Source organism: Mesoplodon bidens (assembly GCF_964165515.1).
Source record: "Mesoplodon bidens genome assembly, chromosome: 9".
NCBI lineage: Eukaryota > Metazoa > Chordata > Mammalia > Artiodactyla > Ziphiidae > Mesoplodon > Mesoplodon bidens.
The window spans coordinates 105,696,706-105,718,128 of record NC_138166.1 but is presented as its reverse complement, the minus strand read 5'-3'; the positions used below and the strand labels follow the sequence as shown (position 1 = coordinate 105,718,128).

At 50.6% G+C, this 21,423-nt stretch overlaps 1 protein-coding gene across 1 annotated transcript in view; it reads right to left on the bottom strand.

Annotated features, from left to right (window-relative positions):
- Positions 1-8,168: 8,168 nt before the first annotated feature.
- UBE3C (ubiquitin protein ligase E3C) overlaps positions 8,169-21,423 on the bottom strand; it is a 114,059-nt gene continuing 100,804 nt past the window's right edge. The window contains exons 20-23 of the mRNA XM_081243936.1: positions 18,707-18,895; positions 18,543-18,609; positions 13,873-14,003; positions 8,169-9,697 (exon numbers count right to left, since the gene is read on the bottom strand). Coding sequence (XP_081100062.1) covers positions 9,527-9,697; positions 13,873-14,003; positions 18,543-18,609; positions 18,707-18,895 — 558 coding nt within the window. The 3' untranslated portion in view covers positions 8,169-9,526. The remainder of the gene's footprint in view (positions 9,698-13,872; positions 14,004-18,542; positions 18,610-18,706; positions 18,896-21,423) is intronic.

Genomic DNA, 21,423 nt, shown 5'->3' with positions numbered 1-21,423 from the left:
TATATCAGGGCTGCCTGTGGTGGGCTGAATGGCGGCCCCAGAGGGCATCAGGTCCCTCATGCCAGAACCTGTGAATGTTACTTCATACGGTAAAGTGGTGTCCCTCAGGGGACTGCCTACCCATCCAGGGCAGGGCCAGCCATGAGCAGTGTGGGCCTGTCCTCAGGTCTGGGAGGGGAGGTGGGCGAGGAGGCCAGATCCTATCCTCTGGCCTGTCTCCTGTCTGTCCTCTGGCCTATCCCATCTGTCCCCTGGCCTGTCCCCATCGGTCCTCTGCACACCCACACTGGGCTGAGACTTCCCTCCCTTCAGGGGTCCCCTCCCTCCTGCTGCCATTCCCAGGCTCTGGGGCTCGGGCCCCCCAGGACGGAGTTCAGGGAGTGTTTCCATCTGCATCACCCGCAGGGGGCTTGGGTGGCCGGGGCAGCTGTTTTGGGCACAGAAGTGGGAAGTGGCATCTGGTCAGTGGTCTCATGTACCAGGACTGAGGCCTGGGAAGGGGTTCATCCAGCTCCACCCCCCAACCCCCTGCCACCAGGCTGGCTCCGCAGGGGCAGGTGTGTGCATACATGTGTGCACGCTTTGCGTGTGACTGTGTATGAGTGTGTACATGTACATACGTTTGGGTGCTGTGTGTTTATGTGTGCTTGGGCCCGTGTGTGCTGTGTGCAGCCATAGCGGCCCCTGCTGGCCACATGGGGAATGGCGGCGTGTGACCCAGGCCTGGCGACCCAGAGCAGCGGGGCTGGCGGTCCCAGGGAAAGATGGGCTGGGTCTCTATGCGGACGGTTTGGGGGGCCCCGGAACTGGGACAGGGGCCGAGATAGCGGGCGCCGGCCCCAGGCTACCCCTTGCCTCACCAGGTCCCACAGAAGCAATGCCAACTGCACGTTCTGGGGGTCCAGGCGTATCCCGCAGAGCACGGCACCTAGTGCGGGGAACTGTCCCCCGTGTCTGACCCTGGGGTCTCCTCCTCCCACCCCCACGGTCAGCAGCCCTGCCTGGGGTGACAGCGTTCCCCTGGACCTGAGCCCGGGTTTTCGGATGCACCCAGTCCCAGCTCCGTCCAGAATTGCCCCACACTTGTGGGCTCCCTTTTTGTTCCGAAGCCCTTGTTTTCTGTGAGGCCGAGAAGCTGGGGACACGGGTGCATGTAGAGATACCTCCCGGAGCTCAAGAACTGGGATGCTTCCACTTCTGAGCCCTAAACCCTGAGCGTGAGCCGCGGGCAGTGGTCCCTCATGACCCCCAGCTCCTCTCCTTCCTGACCCTGGCGTTTGTGCTTCTCGGCTCGTCTTTGCTCACTGCTTCCCCTCCCCGGCGAAGCTGCAGGCACGCTGGGGGCTGGCAGGCCTGGTCCTACCCACCGGGGCCTTAGCTGGGCTGTTCACCGGCCCTTGGCAAGGCCACCCTCGGCTTTCCTTCAGGTCCAGCCGAGTGCTGCCCCAGCCTGGGCTGGGCTCCCACCCGCTTCCCAAGTGGTGTCCGTGGGCAGCTGGGAGTGGTGGTCCCCTCAGTGGTGGGCGTGACCGAGTAGGGCTCCAGCAGTCCTTCGTGAGATGTGACCCACCCCTCCGGCCATGGCTAATTAGCTGGGGTTGGACCTCTCACCTGAGACAGGCCAAAGGCAGTCCTCCCCGAGGCTCGGCGGACCAGGGACGCAGCGGTCATCATTCCCTCCTGGGCCCTGAGGGTCCGCTGGTAACCGGCCCTCCATGCCCGCATCCCACACAAGCCGCCTTCCTGCTCCAGTGTCGGGAGCCGTTTCTCTGCCTCCATCAGAGTCGCCTCCAGGTGTCCCCTGACCCGCGTGGGGAAGGAACGGTGGGCGCTGTCACGAGAGACGCCCCCTAGTGGGGAGCCCTTTGTGAATCCTGGGCGCCCCGGTCTGGGTGGTGATGCTGACCTGCCACAAGTGCCACCCCGGTCCTCGTTTTCTCCGCCCAGACGCCGCGGGTCTCCCGACACTCACAACACGGCCCCAAGTCTTCCTGCCGAGACAGCCGAACTCCCGGGCCACCCCTGGAGGGGCCCCGCCCAGTGGTCCCCGTTCCCCAGAGCGCTTCCCCTCCCAGCCCTGCGGTTGAAACCCCACAGCCTCCTCAGAAGCCTGACCTGGCTTCTTGGCCAGAATCCCCTCCCGCCCCCGTGTCCCGGCGTGTGCAAGCCCCCCGGGATGGGCTGTGTCCCCCCGAGGGTCCATCCAGTTCCAGGAGCGCCGGGAGGTCCATACCGTCCCGCCAGCAGCCTGAAAACAGGGCGGGAGTATTTACATCCCGACTGAAACTGGCAGACCCTTCCCCTCCCTGCCGGCTGCGACCCAGCGCCAGACCCCCCGAGAGAGAGCAGGTTCTCCATGCCGCCCATGGAGTCCAGGTTGGGGTCCCCGGAGGGCCCTGGGTGTGGACGGCGGGTGTGCAGACCACGTGTGCCCAGGAGGCCAGGCCGCATGGTCCGAGGTCTCGGGCCCAAACAGCCTGGCGGCTCGTGGAGCACCCTGGCTGATGAGCCTTCGTGCCCGGGCCTGGGTGCCCCTCTCTGCGGGCCGGCCTGGGCCACTTCAGGTGGGCTATGGGGGTGCTGTGTGCCCGCGTGACCGACCCGCCGAAACCCTGGCTGCTGGGCTCCAGTGAGCTTCCCTGGGCAGCCCTGCTTGTGCTGTACAGCCCCCAGGCGGGGACCCCGGAGGCTGGCGCTGGTCCCTCTGGTCCCGCCGTGTGCACCTCCCCCCAAGACCCTAATCTGCACCCTTCCCCGCGGTGAGCCCGGCTTCCTGAGGGTTCTGGGGGGTCAGGCCTGCCTGGGGCACCCTGGGCTGAGGGTGGGCATGGCCGTGGGGAGGGGAAGGTGCCCGTGAGGTCTGTCCTGGATGTGGGACCTGAGACGCTCACCCGTCAGGAAAGCCATCCATCTGGTCTGTAAGATGACAGCAATTATTTACCCAGACGGCCTGGGCCTCTTCTTCAGGTGACCACACTCCAGGATGAACGACTTTTCATTTGTTTGACCCTTTAAAAAGTAAAATATAAATTCCTCAACATATTGATTTCACAGATGTTTCTTCTCTCATTCCCAGCCTCCCTCCCACCGCCTTCTCTCCTTAGAGATAGCTGCGTCCACCCACGCCAGGCGTGGTGCTAAGTGCTGGGGACAGCTAGGCATGGCCACCCACTGTCCTGATGGAGCCGCCAGCTGGTGGACGTGGCCGCTGGTGGGATCACCCAGAGAAACAGGGCGACTCACAGCCAGGTCAGGCGGGGCCCACCTGTCACGGCGTTAGTCGCACAGACCTGTTGTTGGGCTGCAGCTGCCCTCTGGGGACCACCCGCTGGAGCCTGTGCGCCGTCGCAAATGAAGTCAGCACCGGGAGGGCAGGAAAGCCGCGCTGGCTGGATTGGTGGGGCTGGATGGGGCGGGGCAGCAGGCTCATTACCACGTGGGCAAAGGGTTCTGGTCCGGCCCAGTGATTCAGAATCTGAACATCTGTACAGACATTAACCTAACATTTACCTTGCTTAGCAAAAGCTAACTTCACAGGAAAACCCATCCATGTGACAAATAATGAGTGAGCACCTACTGTGTGCTAGGCTTTATTTTAGGAGCTTGGTAATGAAACTCACATTCTAGGGGGCAGGGAGAAAAAAACAATAAATTAGTGAAATCCATACTGTATCAGACAGAATTAGTGCCATGGAGAGAGGTGTAAGTCAGGGAGCAGACAGGTTACCACTTTTAACACGGTGGGAAGGAAAAGTGACACTGGGCAAAGGGGAACCGGAAGGAAGCGAGGGGGCAGGTCAGCTAAGCGTCTGTGGGAAGAGCCTTCTCAGGGGAGGAGTGTGTGCAAAGGCCCTGAGGCCAGGGAGGAAATCAAGGCAGCCAGTGAAGCCCGGTTAGCAGGAGGGCGGGCGCTGGGTGCCCAATCCTCAGAGCTCCCGCTCTTCCTGAGCTGGAGACCCTGGAAAGTTCTGCCACAGGAGCGTCAGGGGCTGACGTGGGACCAGGGACTTCCTTTGGCTCTGAGAAGAGACTGAAGGTTAGTGAGGTCGGGGTGGGAGACACTTGGAGGCCACCCTGCAGATCCGGGCAACCCCGAGGTGATGGCTTGGGACGTGGAGGTGGCCGAGAAAGTGGCCAGGAGTCATCAGCCTTTGCCATGTCCTCAGGAGGGCTGGCAGGGGTGCAGCGTGGGGTGCAGAGGTGGATGGGGGGTGCAGGGCAGTTCCTGCTGCAGCCACAAGCCCGTGGGCTGCACTCAGCTTCTGGAAGACGAGTCCCAGGGGCAGAGGCGCCTGGGTGCCTGCAGCTGCAGGTAGAGCCCGGCCCTGCGCACCCTGCAGGGGGCCGAGACACTTCAGCTGGGGGCAAGGCTCTGCCCCAGCAGCAGAGGGTCAGGACTTCCCAGCAGAGGGAACAGTTCCCTGGGCTGGAATGCTGTGTGGCTCCGCCTGGCAAGTTCTTTGCCTCTGACTGGAGGTTTGGAGGTTACCTAATTGTTTTCCCATAATTACCTGGGAAGGGTTGCCTGGGACGCTTTCAAGACACAGACTTATGAGCCCAGCGTTAGGGAAAGGATCATCTTCAGGCAGGTTTGGGAAACATGGATGTGGCATGGCCTCCTCATCTCACGGAGGGTCATCAAGACACCTGCTCCAGGCCACGCGGCCACGGCGGAGCCTGAATGAGGCGGCCCCAACTTTCCACGAGTGGGCCCACCTTCCACGGTGCTCTGGTTTTCAGACGGCGTGGTAGCCTCTGCCTCTTAGAAAAACACGTGTAGTGGGGGGATGGTCGACCCCCCCGGTTATGTCCATGGCCCAGTCCCTAGAACCACGAGTTGACTTTACTTGAAAGAAGGTCTCTGTAGATGTAACTCAGCTGAGGACCTGGAGGTGAGGTCATTCTGGGTTATGGGGGCTGATGCCAGTGGACAAACGTCCTTATAGGAGAAACACAGAGGGAGGTGGGACGCTGACAGAGGCAGTGGCGTGTCCAGGACGGCGGGCTGGGAGCACGGGGGCCAGGGCGGGCAGGGCAAGGGTACTGCCCCACCCCAGGGCCTCTGACACTCGATTTCAGACCTACGGCCTCCAGAGCCACGAGAGGGTAAAAGTGCTGTTTCAGTCATACCGTTTGTGGCAGCGGGTTCCAGCAGCCAGAAGCAGCTAACGATGTCACACGACGTGAGTGCCTTTAGACAGGCCCTCCCCCAGCTCGGGCTCTCACGGGTCCCTCCAGTTCCTGGTTCCTCGGCCAGACGGCACTGGCCAGCACCTCGTGCTGCATCAGAGCTGAAGCTGCTGTAGGACGTCCCCAGCTGGCGCGCCATCCTGATGCCGCCATCCTGAGCCAGGCCCGGCTCCTGCACTGAGCGCTGTGCTTGGACCGCCCGCCTGACCTCGCAGGCCCTCCGCAAGCGAAGTCCTCCCCTGTGGCTCTGGCCTCTGGGGGAGGCTCTCGGCAGGACCAGGAGGCCAGGGTGGGCGCCGGTCCCTGAACTGCAGCGCAGGGGAAGGTGAGCAGATCCTCAGCTCACCAAGTTTCCAAGGTGAGGAAGGCACCTCGGGAACGACACAGCGAGTCGTCAGTGTACACACACAAGCCGACGGCCGGGCAGCAGGCAATGGAGGAGGGGCCCAGCCGCAGAGCCATGTCTGCAGTCGCACCGACAAGCACCAGGCACAGCTACCACGACAACTACCCTTCACAGCGAGAGTGGGAGAAGGGAGAGGAGAGCGCGGAAGGGCGACTTTTTTGCCCGTCTCCGTAGAGGAAAAAGGAATGATGTGGCCTACGGGCAACAATGTTAGGATTATTCTAAACATTATTTGTTAGTTTATTTTTTGGCTGCCTAAGGCCTTAGTCGCGGCGCGCGGGATCCTCGTGTGGTGTGCGCGCCGGCGTCTCTCTAGTTGCGGCGCGCAGGCTCAGTAGTTGTGGCGTGCGGGCTTAGTTGCTCCGCAGCGTGTGGGATCTTAGTTTCCCCACCAGGGATCGAACTGGTGTCCCCTGCATTGCAAGACGGATTCTTAACCCCTGGGCCGCCGGGGAAGTCCCGACGGTGTTATTAAGGCACGAACGTCAAGATGTGACACTTGCAAAACCTGTGACATCAAACCGCCTACGTTAAAATAAGGTTCTATTGGGTTTATAATATGTTGACATCAAAAGCTTGTTCACAACTCTCATCAAACGGGTATAACATCCTTGTGAAGCCAAAGTACAGGTTCCACCACTCTCTGAAAACAGAGCATCCAAGGAAACCCTTCCTGAGCCGAAAAGGCATGTGGCCAAGAAGAAGTTACCTGAGGACCTGTCCTGCTCGTGGATGCACAGTCAATTGAGATGAAGCACAGGTGCTCACAGATACGGTTCACAGCTGTAGCGGCTTGACGCTGAGATGCTGAGTGTGGTTGCAGGAAGGAGCTTGACGGGGCCGCTCTCACTGCTGGGGTGGGTGCCTCTGTAACGCTCACTGCAAAGCACGCTGAGCTGAATGAGATTTTCCCTTTTCGCTTTTTCTTTTTTTGGTAAAAGTGCCAATCCTCTTCAAATTTCTTTTGGTTAGCAAAACCAGGTACTGAAGTGAGTCCTTCTTAATGGGGAAGACCTGCATCTAGATTATCCCCATTTCACAGATGTGTAAGCTGAGGCACGAAGTACTCAGGCTAAGAACTCACAGAGTTTTCTGGAAGCAGAGACCTCTGGGTGGTCTGGGATGCTCTGAGGCCACAGGAGCCCCCGCTGAACCTTGCCTCCATCCTCTCAGCTCTCATCCAACTTCCCACCTGGTCCTGCTGGTCACCCAGCCTCCGGTCATCCACTCCAGCCACCACTGTGGTGCCACGAAGAAGCCTTATGGAAGCCAAGGTCGGGCTCAGCGACTCACCCTTTGTTTGGGGAGTGGGGTGATTCCCCTAAAACAAATCCCAGGGGAGATCTGCTGACCTGTGTGGCGCAGACGTGGCTGTTACTTGGGGCAGATTACTAAGCTATTGTACGTAACACTTTCAGACCAGGAGCAAAGGAATTTGCAAGAGGTGACTGTAGGAATTCAGCTAAATATCAGTGTGGCTAGCTCAAATAAAATTTCTATTTTATTTGCATTAATATGCACCTCTAGCTGTTTACCTTTCTTAAATATCAAATTACTTTCTTTCTTAAATATTAAATTACTTCCACCTCCACACTCCCCTCTTCAGGAAGCTTGCCCCCAGCAGAGCCTGGCCTGGGCCCCAAGCCCACGAGCATCACAGGTCTGTGCGGGTCACACCGTGATCAGCGCGACTGTCTGCCTCTGACTGACAAGACCGCAGGCCTGGTCTGCCTGGGGCCACCTCACTGGGCCCCCGCGGTACCCAGAACTGAGCCACGTAGACGCACACCCGCCCCCGCCCCCAAGAGCCACGGAACCAACACATCACCAGTATCAGAGTGGCACCAGGGTGGCGCGAGCACCGCGGTGTGGTACCACTGCCCTAATCAGCTTTCCTGGGACACCAGGCAGAAGTCTATTCGCAGACACAGCCTGTGAGAAATACCTGCAGCCTTTCCCATGGTGTGAGCACAAAACTACCAGCACCAAGCAGAGAGCAGAACAGAAGCAGGAACGGCAAACGAGACAACAGAGAGAGGAGAATCTTCCTGAAGTGTAATTTTCTCAGTAATGTAATGCTAAACCCAGTGAGACCTGGCAAGGTGAGGGTCACTCCTGGAGGGCCTGGCTCTCACCAGAGCACGTGCGGGAAGGGCTGTTACAGGTCAACCTTCTCAAAGCCTCGCTCAGCGCATTTCAGACGGCAGGCGTTACCTTCTAGTATACCTTCCCTGAAGCATAGGTGGCTGTACCCTGTATGAACTGATGACATTTAAACAAGCCTGATAAAACTAATGTTCAGAAGTTGTGGTTTCACTAGGGCAGAACAGAACTAATTACAATGATTTGGGGTACGACTCCAACACAGACTTGGGGAAAAATTTAATGCAAATATTTAGCCACTGGAACATACAAATAAATATGCTCAGAATAGCTGAGGGAAAAAACCCAAATAAGTGTAACTGCCCATTTCTCTTCAGTCCCAGATATTCCATTTCCAAAATACTGATAATAAAATATACAAATCAACTAATAAGAAGACATAGAACATTCAACACAAAACGACCTAAAATAAAAATAAAACCAAGGACAAACCCTAATTATTTTATTTCTGTATATCAAGACTACAAAGAGCATTTAAACACTTAATTTATTCTTCAAATTAAGAAATTATACATTTTGTTTCGATAACGGTCACGGTCTTGAAAGTGTCATTCAGTTCTCCCACATTTAGAAGTATATTGCTAATTCTGGCCAGTTCAACACGACAGCCCAGAGCTCCAGTGGCAGCGAAACACCAGCCGTGGGAGAGAAGTCGCGCGTGGTCCAGAGTCCTCTGCGGCCCCAGCATCTGTGTTCACAGGTGATGCTCTGAAACGCTCTCCGTTTCGGAGACTTGTGGAGACTGAAACCACCCAGGTCCTGATAAAGTGCCGAATCCCGAGAGAATCACCCAGGCCTCAGGCGCCTGGGCCGCCCGCCCCTCCTGCACAGCAGCACCGACGGGGGGCAGAGGGCGCGGGAGCGCGGCACCCCCCGCACATCCAGGAGGACCGGCCCGCGGAGCCCGGGCCGCAGTGCAAAGGCGCAGGGCCACTTTGGTTCAAGTGACTTTAGACGGCGCTGCAGGGTCTCCTCTCCCCGAGCCCTCGTGTGTCACACACGCCGCAGGGACTGGACCGAGACCCCCTCCCCTGAAAGCTCTCCAGGCACAAGGTGGAGACAGAAATGGAAACAGAAGGAAGTTCCCGCCTCACACACACACATCCCCGACAGTAACGTCCGAACCATCAAGATGCAGGGCAGCGGCAGGCCGGGAACAAGCATGCGAGTCCCGTTTGGGGGAAATGGCTTAAAAAACACAAATAAAATATTACCATTGTTATCTACTTTCCAAACCCAACCACTCTGGGAAAAGGCAGCAGGGGGGGAAAAAAAAAGCCTTTAGTTTTACCAATTAGGCTTGTAAACAATTCAACCACACAAGAAGCAGTGGCCCCGAGAGCGAGCCTCTCCGCCCTCAGGCCTCTCTGCAGACCCAGAGCTGGGCCGAGCCACAAGCAGCGCCTCTGCCAGGAGCCCGGGCCACGTGGCTCAGGCTGTGCTCGGTCCCACCAGCAAAGCCAAAGCTTCATCTTTGGTTAATTTCACTGAATTGCCACCAGTCTTAAAACTGTGCTCTTCTTGGCAAAATTACTAAGTTAGCCATGTGGCACATAACATTTGTTATTTTAAGTTATTTGAAAAGCAACGCCCATCTAAATACGAGAGCACAACTTAATAAATCATTTAAAAATGCAGGAAGTGGGGTGGCGGGGGAGGGACCCAGGAGAGCCAGGGGTCCAGCCTGGGCGCCCTGCTGGCCGGAGGTGCCGCGCGGAGGCCCTGGCCTTCGCCGTCAAGGGTGGGCCACGGCTGCACCGGTACAGCTCAGCTCAGCTCGAAGCCCGCGGCGCACTCGATGGCGTAGAGCAGCTTGCTCCGCAGCAGTGCCTCGTCCTGGAACTCGGGGAGCTTCAGCAGGTTCATGCAGGTGCTGGCCGTGGGCAGCCGCTCCAGGTCAGAGCCCCCGTTGTGAATGCAGAACGCGGGGTACAGCTCCTGGAAGACAGCAGGTGCGCAGGAGAAGGTTAACAAGCACGGCCTGAAGTGAGCTTTCCAGACTCGTACACAAAAGCTGCCGCCCCCAGTCACCTTTCCCCAAAAGGACGCTCGCTCTTTCACTGCGCTCAAGACTCATCTCTAAATTTCTACCAAATACTGTACCCTGGGCTCCACGCATAAAAAGGGATAAAGAATAGCATTAATTCATGGGAGACATAGCCTTGTCAGTGAACAGGGCCTCTAAAGCTTTTATTTTTTAGTTTTTAAAAATGTGTTTAAAATTCAGAAAGGTACAAGGGTAAAGAGCTGAATATATAAACCTCTGCTTACACTGAACCACAGGAAAGGCAGAAGAAGCCCGTCTTCTCCAAATGAACCACACTGTGTGGATTAGGCTCAGGGGCCACGTGGATGCAGCAACAGGGAACGTAAAGCAATTTCAATTAAGGAGAGAAAAAGGCAATCTCTAAATATCGAAAGCAAAATGAAACACATAAACCTATTTATTGGTGGCTTAATCACACAGAGAGGAATATTTCCAGTGTTTTAGAATTGCAAAGAAATCTTAAACGGTTTTCAGAAATGTCACAGTAAATTATCGGTATTGTTCTAAAACCACTGTAGTATGATGTATAACTGTTATATAAGGATTTTTTAATGGCTGCTATTAATTTTTAATTAATTAATTAATTTTTGGGGCTGCGCTGGGTGTTTGTTGCTGTGCGCGGGCTTTCTCTAGTTGTGGCGAGCGGGGGCTACTCTTCGTTGCGGCGCGCAGGCTTCTCATTGTGGTGGCTTCTCTTGTTGTGGAGCACGGGCTCTAGGTGCGTGGGCTTCAGTAGTTGTGGCACGTGGGCTTCAGTAGTTGTGGCATGCGGCTCCAGTAGCTGTGGCTCACGGGCTCTAGAGCGCAGGCTCAGTAGTTGTGGCGCACGGGCTTAGCAGCTCCGAGGCATGTGGGATCTTCCTGGACCAGAGCTTGAACCCGTGTCCCCTGCACTGGCAGGCAGATTCTTAACCACTGCACCACCCGGGAAGTCCCACCATTATGTAAGTATTAGAGAGAACTATAGCTTATAGTAGGACCCTAGAACTTATCAGAGGAAGCAAATGAACTAACAGGAGCCAAGATTTTCATAGGTAAGGAGAGTCCCCAATGTAAAAATCAAAGAGATAAAAACCTTATACGCCTAAATTTCAATTTGAAAGAGCAGTTGGAACTTGTGATGAATTTTTCTCTTGGGGACAAAAGAACGCCCATTTCCTAGCTCTGTCCACTGAAAAGGCCTGGACACAATGACCACCTGTGACAATGAACAGATCAAGTGCCTGGGCTTTGGTCTCTACCAACCTATTCTCGAAGAAAGGAAACAGGGCTTCTTGGGAAAACATCTGATTCCAGACGTGGGCCAGGAAATGAACGTGACAAGTGTTACTATCTTGTCATACCAGAAAGCAAGAAAGCGACCCAAAGCTACCTGGGACTCTGGAGCCCACCTGAAGGCCCTCACCCGCCCATGGATGGGATACTGACTATCAAAGAGTGACTGCAATGGATTGAAACACATGAAATGTTAAAAGTGCATAATGATAATAAAGGAACCAAAATGTACTTTAGAAGATGCCAGTTATCCCCCTCAGTGTTCTGATAACTTGTAAATGAGCAATAATCAAGATTTACTTGATTATTGTATCTTGGCTGTACAAACAGTCCTCAGGGTAACCAAAGAGTTGATGAGAAAAAATAAAGTTTTTCTTTATAGAGAAATCAGCTAAGAAAGGAAGAAACGATACAACTGGAAGACGGCTGCTTTCAACCACAGCAAAGAATGGATCTAGGCGACCGCAGCACAGTGACCGCTCAGCCCCTCAGATGCCCAGATGCTGAAAGCCAGGACGCTGGAAACAGACGGAGCCGCGTTGCAGAGACGACTCACGACCACGGGGTCTGATGCTGGAGCCAGAGGATGTGAGCATCACGACGGCGTCTGTGCAGTGTTACTGCCAAAGGAAACAGTCACATCTAGAATCCGGTGAAACCTCTAGCGACCAGTTTACAAGACATGCAAAGAAGCAACCCAGCTCCCCCACTGACTGGACCACGGGCACAGTCGGGGAGGGCGGGGCCTGCAGGCCAGAAAAGACTAGAGAGACGCCCCAGGCAGACGCAGCACCTGGACTGCGGCTTGTCCGCAGCACCAGCACCGATGGTATCAGGCATTCGCTGTCATTTTTTAGACATAATAATGATGTTCTGGCTATTTTTTTAAGCTATAGTGTAAAAATTCCCCCAGCTTCCCAGTTCCCACCCCATGAGCAGCAATGCTGTGGGTGTCTTGAGGACCTTCCACAGAGACCTGATGCAGAGACAAGAGAGTGTTTTCTCCCTCCTCCACCTAACAAGCATAAAGCGCTAGCGCATTATAGACGCTGTCTGCACCTTGACGGTTTTCCATCTGATAATGTGTCTCTGTGGCCTTCCCACACCAAGCCGGTCTCCCCACTGCTTCTCTGTAGCTGCATGGGTCCCAGCAGGCACGTGCAGCACAGTTTGTAAATGGACACTTAGGTCTTTTCCACTTTTTCCAAACAATGATGCAATAAGTAACCATGTCCTCAAGTCACTGTACACTGGGCAAAAGTATCTGCAGGCCGAACTCCTAGACACTGTTCCAGACAGAACACGCCAGGTCCTTTGATGGTTACAGATAACCAGTGACTCCCTCTGTGATACATGAACGTGATTAGATACAAGATGTGATGCATGCGTTCCCTTCCAGCAGGAGCACAATGAAGTGGGGACTGTCTTTACCCAGACAGCCTCAGTCTGCTAGCTCTCAGGCCTGTGTGCTCTTGCCTTTCCACTACCAGGGTTTCAGAAGCCTGGCTAGTTAAACTTCCTTGCCAAATGTATGCAGGAAACGGCGACAGAAAAGCAAAATGGCAGCCCAGCTCAGGTGCCTGGTGAGTAGTGAGAACCAGGACGGTGGACCTCTGGTCGGCGCCCTTTACACTAGCATGCTCCCTCCTCAGAGCTGTGACAGGAGTGAAAACGCTTCAAATGCCACTGCAGAGGCAAGTCTACTCAGCCACAACTAGAGAAAGCCTGCGCACAGCAACGAAGATCCAATGCAGGTGAAAAAAAACAAAGAAACGAAAACTGTGTGGCATGTTAATATGTGCTAAAACCCACTGTCTTTACCTCTAATTATAGTTTATGTGCCACTTTTTAATTTTTTTATAAATTTATAAATTTATTTATTTTTGGCTGCGTTGGGTCTTTGTTGCTGCACGCGGGCTTTCTCTAGTTGCCGCGAGCGGGGGCTACTCTTCGCTGCGGTGCATAGGCTTCTCATTGTGGTGGCTTCTCTTGTTGCTGAGCACGGGCTCTAGGTGCGCGGGCTTCAGTAGTTGTGGCACGTGGTCTCAGTAGCTGTGGCTCGCGGGCTCTAGAGCGCAGGCTCAGTAGTTGTGGCACACGGGCTTAGTTTCTCTGCGGCATGTGGGATCTTCCCGGACCAGGGCTCGAATTCGTGTCCCCTGCACTGGCAGGCAGATTCTTAACCACTGAACCACCAGGGAAGCCCCCCATGACCAACTTTAATTGCTAAAAATATTAAGCCAGTTTATAGGAGATCAACATGAATTACCAGAAACGACACAGTAAGGCCAGGTAACATGAAATAAGTAACAGTGAGCAACTAGGAAAAAATATGCTACTGCTCATGCATCATTCTTCCCGAACACCCGACGTCAATTTGTAGCCTGTGTTTTCTTCAGTTCAAAAGTGAAACCAGCCTGAGCCGCAGACGCGTGACACTGATCACTCACGTCGTGCCCGCCCGGCCGCAGCAGCTCTTCGCTTTTAACCCCCAGCACAGTGACAACCCTCATAGCAATAGGTCGACACTGTGAATGCAGGGGAAGAAACCCCAAATAAAACCAGCACCAGGATACACAGATAATAACCAATCCTTCAGTGATGGAGCTGAAATACTCAGTTAATGAGGCTAAAAACATAGTACCAAAATAATAAACCAGGTGTTCTGACACACTGTCAACGCTATTCTCTGAAAACGTGTACGCACTACTTCATTCAGCCCCATCTGCTACCCGCTGGCTTTCTTAGTTACAAGCTGGTGTTTAAAGCCAGCCATGGCGAGCTTGTGTACCTTAAACCCCAAGAGAGGGGGGCGGGAACAGCTTGTCACAAACTTGAGCAGTTTGCGCTTTTCCTCATCCGTGAACCCTTCCACAACTCTCCAGAAGACTCTGATTACCGGGTGATCAGCAGAATAGCCTCCTATGACAAAAGGAACAGACATTTCTATTAAAAACGAGGTAACTGCAGAAGCAAGATTCTCCTAGAGGCACCAGAGGAACAAACTTTTAAGACTGATTCCTTTTCGTTGTGCCTGTCCAGTGATGAGCAGTCTTTTCTTCTTTCAGCTCATGGCCGGAAGCCAACTCTTGAGAAACACCTTTATGCTGTGCTGGTAGATGATGGGCAAGTGCACAGCAGGGAGAGAAGCTTCAGAAGGTAAAGTACCAAAGGCCAGAGCAAGGAACAAGCACCTGCAGCTACACGATGAACCCTAGCAGCAAAAGATGCTGCAAAGGGGTCTGAGTTTTAAGAACTCTGCTAGGAGTTAAAAATCAGCCTCTGCTGAGTAGCAAACCCTAAATAACAAAGGATTTACATGATGGTCACACATCTAGAAATAGCAGAAACACTGGGATTTTTATTTTTAATAGAGCTAGTTACTTTGCCAACACATCTTAGTATCTAAATTTGTTTTATCACCCATCCTTCCGACAACAAGGTAGAGACCATGGTTACCAACCCACCCCAGCACTCAACTAGACCACTGCTCTGAAGTGGGATATCTGCTCCTACAGCTTTTAATCTAGTTAAGTGCTTCCTAAAACTGAAATAATTGCTATATGTTGTTCCCTCATTGTTAATATACTACAGAGATACCATCAATAAAATATCTTAAGTGCATTAATTGGCACCAAAATGAATATGGTAATATTTTAAACCTATTTACTAGAATAGGAATAGCTAGGATCATTAAAGGCATACGCTTGCAGTGCAGAGAGGATAACGCAAAGAAGCCAAGACCACTTCCTTGGCAAAGGAAAGCTTGGATTGATTTCATTCTTTTCAGCAGAAGACTTGATAGTGAGGACAATGTGACCTTAGGTATTATCTGCCTTTACAGAAACATTCGAGTTCAAATTTAGAGCAATACAAATTAATTACAGAAAGGGGAGACACATGCACACATTTATATACATATAAATATACACACATGGATATACGTAATTTACTTTAGTAAATTTATAGTTCTGAAACCATCACCACAATCCAGTTTTAAAACATAACCATTTCCTCAAAAGACCCCCATGTCCACCCCACAGACAACCATGATCTGGTCTGTCTCTCAGTGTGCTCTTAAAGATGTTTCACTAAACGAAATTACACTCACGATACTGTGCAACTTTCACTACGATCCATTTCCAAAACCTTTTCAAAATTTACCTTGGAGGAAAGGTTGGGAAACAGCACTCAACAGAACAGAGGAGTCTGGATAGGTTTCTTTTTAAAATTGTCGTAAAATATGTAACATAAAAGTCACCATTTAAACCATTTTCAGGGTGTTAATTACATTCACATGGCTGTGCAACCATCGCTGCTGTTTCCAAGCCAAACGTTTGCATCACCCCAAGCAGACACTCCTATAACCACTAAGCAGTAACTTCCTGTGCCCCTCCCCAGCCCCCGGTAACCTCTCATCCACTTTCAATGACTAGGAATTTGCCTCTTCCAGGTATTTCACAGAAGTTGAATCATACGGTATCTGTCCTTTTGTGTCTAGCTTATTTCACTGAGCATAATGCTTCCAAGGTTCATCCATGTTGTAGCGTGCATTTGAACGTCATTCCTTTTTAAGACTTAATAATATTCCCATTGTATGTCTACAACACATTTGTTTATCCATCATCTGTAGGTGGACACTGGGGTTGTTCCCACCTTTTGGCTCCTGTGAACAATGTTGCATGAACACAGGTGTTTCAGTCCTTGCCTCCAATCCCTTTGGATATAGACCTAGGCGTAGAATTGCTGGATTATTATTTTTTTAATATTTATTTGTTTGGCTGCGTCGGGCCTTAGTTGCGGCACGTGGGATCTTCACTGCGACACGTGGGATCTTTCGGTGTGGCGCACGGGCTCTAGAGCGTGCGGGCTTAGTAGCTGCGGCACGCAGACTCCCTAGCTGTGGTGTGAGGCATGTGGGATCTCAGTTCCCCGACCACGGATTGAACCCACGTCTCCTGCATTGGAAGGCGGATTCTTAACCACGGGACTACCAGGGAAGTCCTGAATTGCTGGATTATGTAGTAATTCTATGTTGAGCTTTTTGGGGAACCATCAAACCATTTTCCATGTTGGCTACTTTACATTCCCACCAGCAATGAATGAGGGTTCCAGTTTCTCCACATCCTTGCCAACACGTGTGTGTGTGTGTGTGTGTGTGTGTGTAATAACAGCCAGCCTAATAGATGTGAATGTATCTCCCTCTGGTTCCAGTTTACATTTCCATAGTGGTTAGTGATGCTGAGCATCTTTCTGAGCGTACTGGCCTTTTGTAATCTCTTCTTTGGCAAAACGTCTATTCAAACGCTCTGCCCGTCGTTGAACCGGCTTGTCTTCTTGTTGAGTTGTAAGGGTTCTTTACACATTCTGGATACCAGACCCTCATCAGATGTATGATTTCCAAATATCTTCTCCCATTCTGAAGGCTGTCTTTTCACTTTCTTAATAATGTTCTTTGATGCACAAAGCTTGTAATTTTGATGAAGTCTAATTTATTTACTTTTCTTTGTTGCTCCTGGTTTTGGTGTCATATCTAGGAACCCACTGCCAAATCCAAGGTCATGAGGATTTATCCCAGTGTTCTCCTAAGAGTTTTATGGTTTTAGGTATTACATTAAAGTTCTTGATCCATTTTGAGTTAATTTTTGCGTATGGTGTGAGGTGGGGGTACAGCCTCATTCTTTTGCAAACATCCAGTTGTTCCACAATTAACTTTTTATATAACTGTAAACTTTTCCAAAGAGGTTCTACCATTTAACACTGCCACCAGTCAAGAGGGTTCAAATTTCTTCACATACTAACACTATTGTCTTCTTTGAGAACAGTCATTCTAGTGGGTATGTAGTGGTATCTCATCAGAATTTAATTTGCATTTCCCTAATAATTAATGGTGTTAAACATCTGTTCATGTGCTCATTTGCTTACCATTCTTATATATCTTCTTAAGTGAAACACTTTATTTTCTGCCCATGCTTTAAAATTCAGTTGTTTATATTATTGAGTTGCAAAAGTTCTTTATATACTGTGGACATAAGCCATTATTAGGTAGATTACTTAGAAATATTTTCTCTTAATCTCTGGCTTGTTCTTTCACTTTTTTAATGGTGTCTTTTGAAGTGCAAAATCTTTAATTTTGAGAAAGTCCAAATTTCTATCAATTTCTTTTTTCTGGATCACGCTTTGGCTGTACAACTAAAAACTCTGCCTAATCCAGAAGTCATGGCGATGTTCTCCTATCTGTTCTTTTAGAAGTTTTACAGTTTTGGCTTTTACCTACAGGTCTCTGATGCTGTTGAACTCACTTCTGCAGGTGGTGTGAGGTCAAGGTCTAAGCTCATTCTTTTCCACGTACCACTGAAGTGTCAAATCATTAACTGTACGTCTAAGGATCTCTTTAACTCCCAACTATGTCCCACTCATCAACATGCCTATCCTTGTGCCAATTCCACAACGTCTTAATTATTATGGCTTTATAGTAAGGTTTAAATCAGAGTGATGATCCTTCAACTTTGTTTCTATAAAATGTTTCGGCTATTTTAGGTCCTTCACATTCCCATATAAATTTTAAAATCAGTCTGCTGATTTTTACCAAAACCCCTGAAAATACCAGAACAGCAGACTATGGTTAAGGAACACAAACCAAAATAATAGTGGTTGTCTTAAGGATGATTTTTTTTTTCCTTTTCACTGCTCCCAAGTATCTAAAATAAAGTTTATGGGACTTCCCTGGTGGTCCAGTGCTTAAGACTCCACATTCCCACTGCACGGGGCACGGGTTTGATCCCTGGTTGGCGAACTAAGATCCTGCATGATGCGTGGCACAGCCAAAAGAAAAACAAAACAAAACAAAAAACCTCACAAACACCCAAAGAGTACACCGATCCAACTTTGAACAACCTAGTTATGCTTTTGTTATTTCATTAATGACTAATGTTGTTGAGCATCTTTCTATGTGCTCACTGGCCATGTGTATGTCTTCTTTCTGGTTTTTCATTTTCTTGAAGAGTAAAAACTTTCAAGTTTAATTTAATCAAAAGTAAATATTTTGAAGAGGTTCAGTTTTTAGTTTTTGCTATTTTTTGGTCTAGCACTATTTTTCAAAGCAGAAGACTGGAAGCAACCCAGTGGCCATAGGAAGAGGCTTAATAAGGTAAGTTGTGAAGAGAAAAAAGCAGGCTGCAGAATAGTGTATACAAACAAGGAAAATAAGAATGAAATCTGTACTTATATGTAAATATGTAAAGACACCAAGAACAGTGGTTACTCCTGGTGGGGACGGGCAGGGGAGGAAAGGGATGGTGAGAAATGAGACAGGAAGAGGAGTTCACTGTAACCCCGGTACACCCTGGGTTTTAAATCAGGAATGAATGACCCATGTAAAAAAGCATGTTAGAAATTACTTTGGAAATATGACCACCTGTAACATTTTCAGGGATGAATAACCTAGTAGTGATAACATACCTGAATAGTTTGTAAAGGACTTTAAGTCCTCCAGACTGATAGGAACTTGTGCACCAGAAATTAATACCTGAAAAAAAAAAGTTCAGGTTATAAAACTGGAGGCAGATTTTAGGAAGGCCGTTCACGTCAGGAGACACCCGTGTTCCCAGGTGTAAGCAGCGGACCTGGATCTCCTGCTGGTCGAACATCCGCAGCCACTCCAGGCTCACCACGTTGGCCAGGCCCTGCCGGAACGCCAGGCAGTGCTGGCGAATCTGCCTGTTCAGCCGGTAGTCGGCCACCAGGTGGATGTACGCAATCCGGTTGGCACTGCTCACCGGGATATCTTTTCCACCGAATTTTAGTTCAACCACCTGTGAATATTAAAACAAGAGTCAAAAACTTCTCAAAGTACAGGGTAAAACAAGAGCAGGAACACCTATTTCAAGGGAACTTGACTGTGTTGCTCTGTACACGAGAATCTTAGTGAAAACCAGCACATGTGGGCTCACAGATGAAACAGTCCTCTGATGGGACCCTCCAAAGCTTGGCATGTTATTCTGTCTTTAAGATCATTAACCACCCCGGCTTTCTCCAAAGTACCAAGGAATGATGCTACAATGTAATCATGGCAATTCCATTAAAAAAAAAAAATGAGAAATCACACAGGGCAGTAAAAAAAATTAATTAAAAAAAAAGAAATCACAAGGTGCAAAGATATGAACCGAATGATCAGCACGAGTCAGAAGGGATTCATTTTGGAGAAAACGCAGCTTAAGGAATTAAGGTTGTGGTAAACTGATTATTCTTACTTGCACACATAAGTAGCTTATATTTCTCTGTTTCCATATTACTACCATAAAGTACTTTGAATATGATATAAAGGGTAGTGGTAATCACTAGAAATAACTCCATTTCTCATGTACCTGCAAGCATTAGAAAGAACTTCTTTAACACTGTGTAATGACACTCAGAAAATCGCAGGGTCAGGAACCCCCGGGAAGCACCCCTGGAGTGTTGGGGGGAATGAGCTGCAGTGGAGATGGGGAGCCTGGACTCGGGTGCCCCACACCTCACTTCACTGTGTGCCACAGAGAAGTCACCCGGCCCTGAACTCTATGACACGGTGATACTTGCTTTGTCCATCCTGGAATTGTGACTATGTAAAACTCACATAAGCAAAGCTGACTAGACACAACTCCACAGACAGCTACAAATATGTAAGCCTAATTTGCCAGAGTAGACTTCAGAATCCTCGTTTACTAGTGCTTAAACAAAAGAAATGCATTCTCAATGCGTGTGGATGAGGTAATGTATGCCAAGGATAAAGAAATACAAATACATCCCAAATAGTAAACAAAGACATTCCAGAGTGGAGGAGTTACTTAGTAAGGGGACTGCTGCCAGTGGAAACTGGGTAACGTTCAAAACAGGCTCAATACGCCTAGTAAGTAGGGGGCAAACTTGGGGGGTAAAAGCAGAGGAATGCTTAGATGATGGACCACAGGAAAATGACTGATACCCTCCCCACCCCGCCATGATCTCCTTCACAGCCTTCAGCCTCTTGGTAGTTATTATATTCCAAGTGCAACAAAGACACCCCCCTCCCTCTGGGTGATGGCATTTTACCCCAATTGTTTTATCACTTTACAGAAAGGGCTATTTTAAGATCTGGTGATGGCTTTACTTAAATTATCCTCTGTCTGATGGTTACACAACCATCTAGTGCTATCAAAGCTGTGCAGCTTTATCAGACGACGCTTCACTGCTCACTAATTCACGTTCTCAGTGCTGGAACCGCCAGGTCCGAGGAGGGGCTCTGGGGAGAAGCCGTGCTGCCTCTTGTGCTGCTCTCCCAACAGGCCTCCTGTCACCCGAGCCATAGGAGCTGGCTGTCCTGTTTCCACAGCTAAGACACCACCCCCCTTCCTTTAAGTGGATTAAAAGCAGGTAATAAATGATGATGTACTGTGTGATCTGGAAGAAAAAGGACCCGTGAAGGTATCGTTTAAAGAGCTTCCAAAGCCCCCGTTACCTGACTAATCAGAGAGCACTGACATTTCTAGTAACTTTAAAGTGGTTACACTGGTAATTTAAGCTCCTCTCTCAGGCTACACCTAAAAAGCTATGTATATTTAAATCACGTCAAATCTGTCCTCAGAGTTCCGTTTTGAGGGGCATATTTAAATCTTTAAACATGGAATCTTTTTTTTTTTTTGCGGTACGTGGGCCTCTCACTGCTGTGGCCTCTCCCGTTGCGGAGCACAGGCTCCCGACGCGCAGGCCCAGCGGCCATGGCTCACGGGCCCAGCCGCTCCGCAGCATGTGGGATCTTCCCAGACCGGGGCATGAACCCGTGTCCCCTGCATCGGCAGGCGGACTCTCAACCACTGTGCCACCAGGGAAGCCCCTAAACATGGAATCTTTAAAGCAAGAGCTCTCCTCTCTGCCGCCCAGGACGTCTACACCTTACGGCCCTTGGGAGTGCACAGGCACCGCCCCCTCTGCCCCCCCACCCCCACCCCGCAGCCGTCACTCACGCAAAGGGGCTCATTTCATCCTCACGGCAGCTTATCCCCTTCTGAAGATGAGCACGGGGTCTGTGACTCGCCCAAGGTCACACAGCAAAGCAGCAAAACCAGGGCTTTAGCCAGGCTCTCATGATTCAAGTTCAGTTCTCGTCTACAGAACAGACGATTATTTATGGATCCATCTTAAACCCTGAGCATTTTCCTCAAGGGAGATATGTGCATAAATTAGTAATCTAAAATTTCAGGTTCACTTTTGAGTAGGCTAACAAGCAGCCATACTGATGACACTAAAGAAAAAAATTGGAGAGCAACACCATTATTTTAAAAGGGAAGATTCATTAACATAACCTGCCAACATAATGAAGTATTTG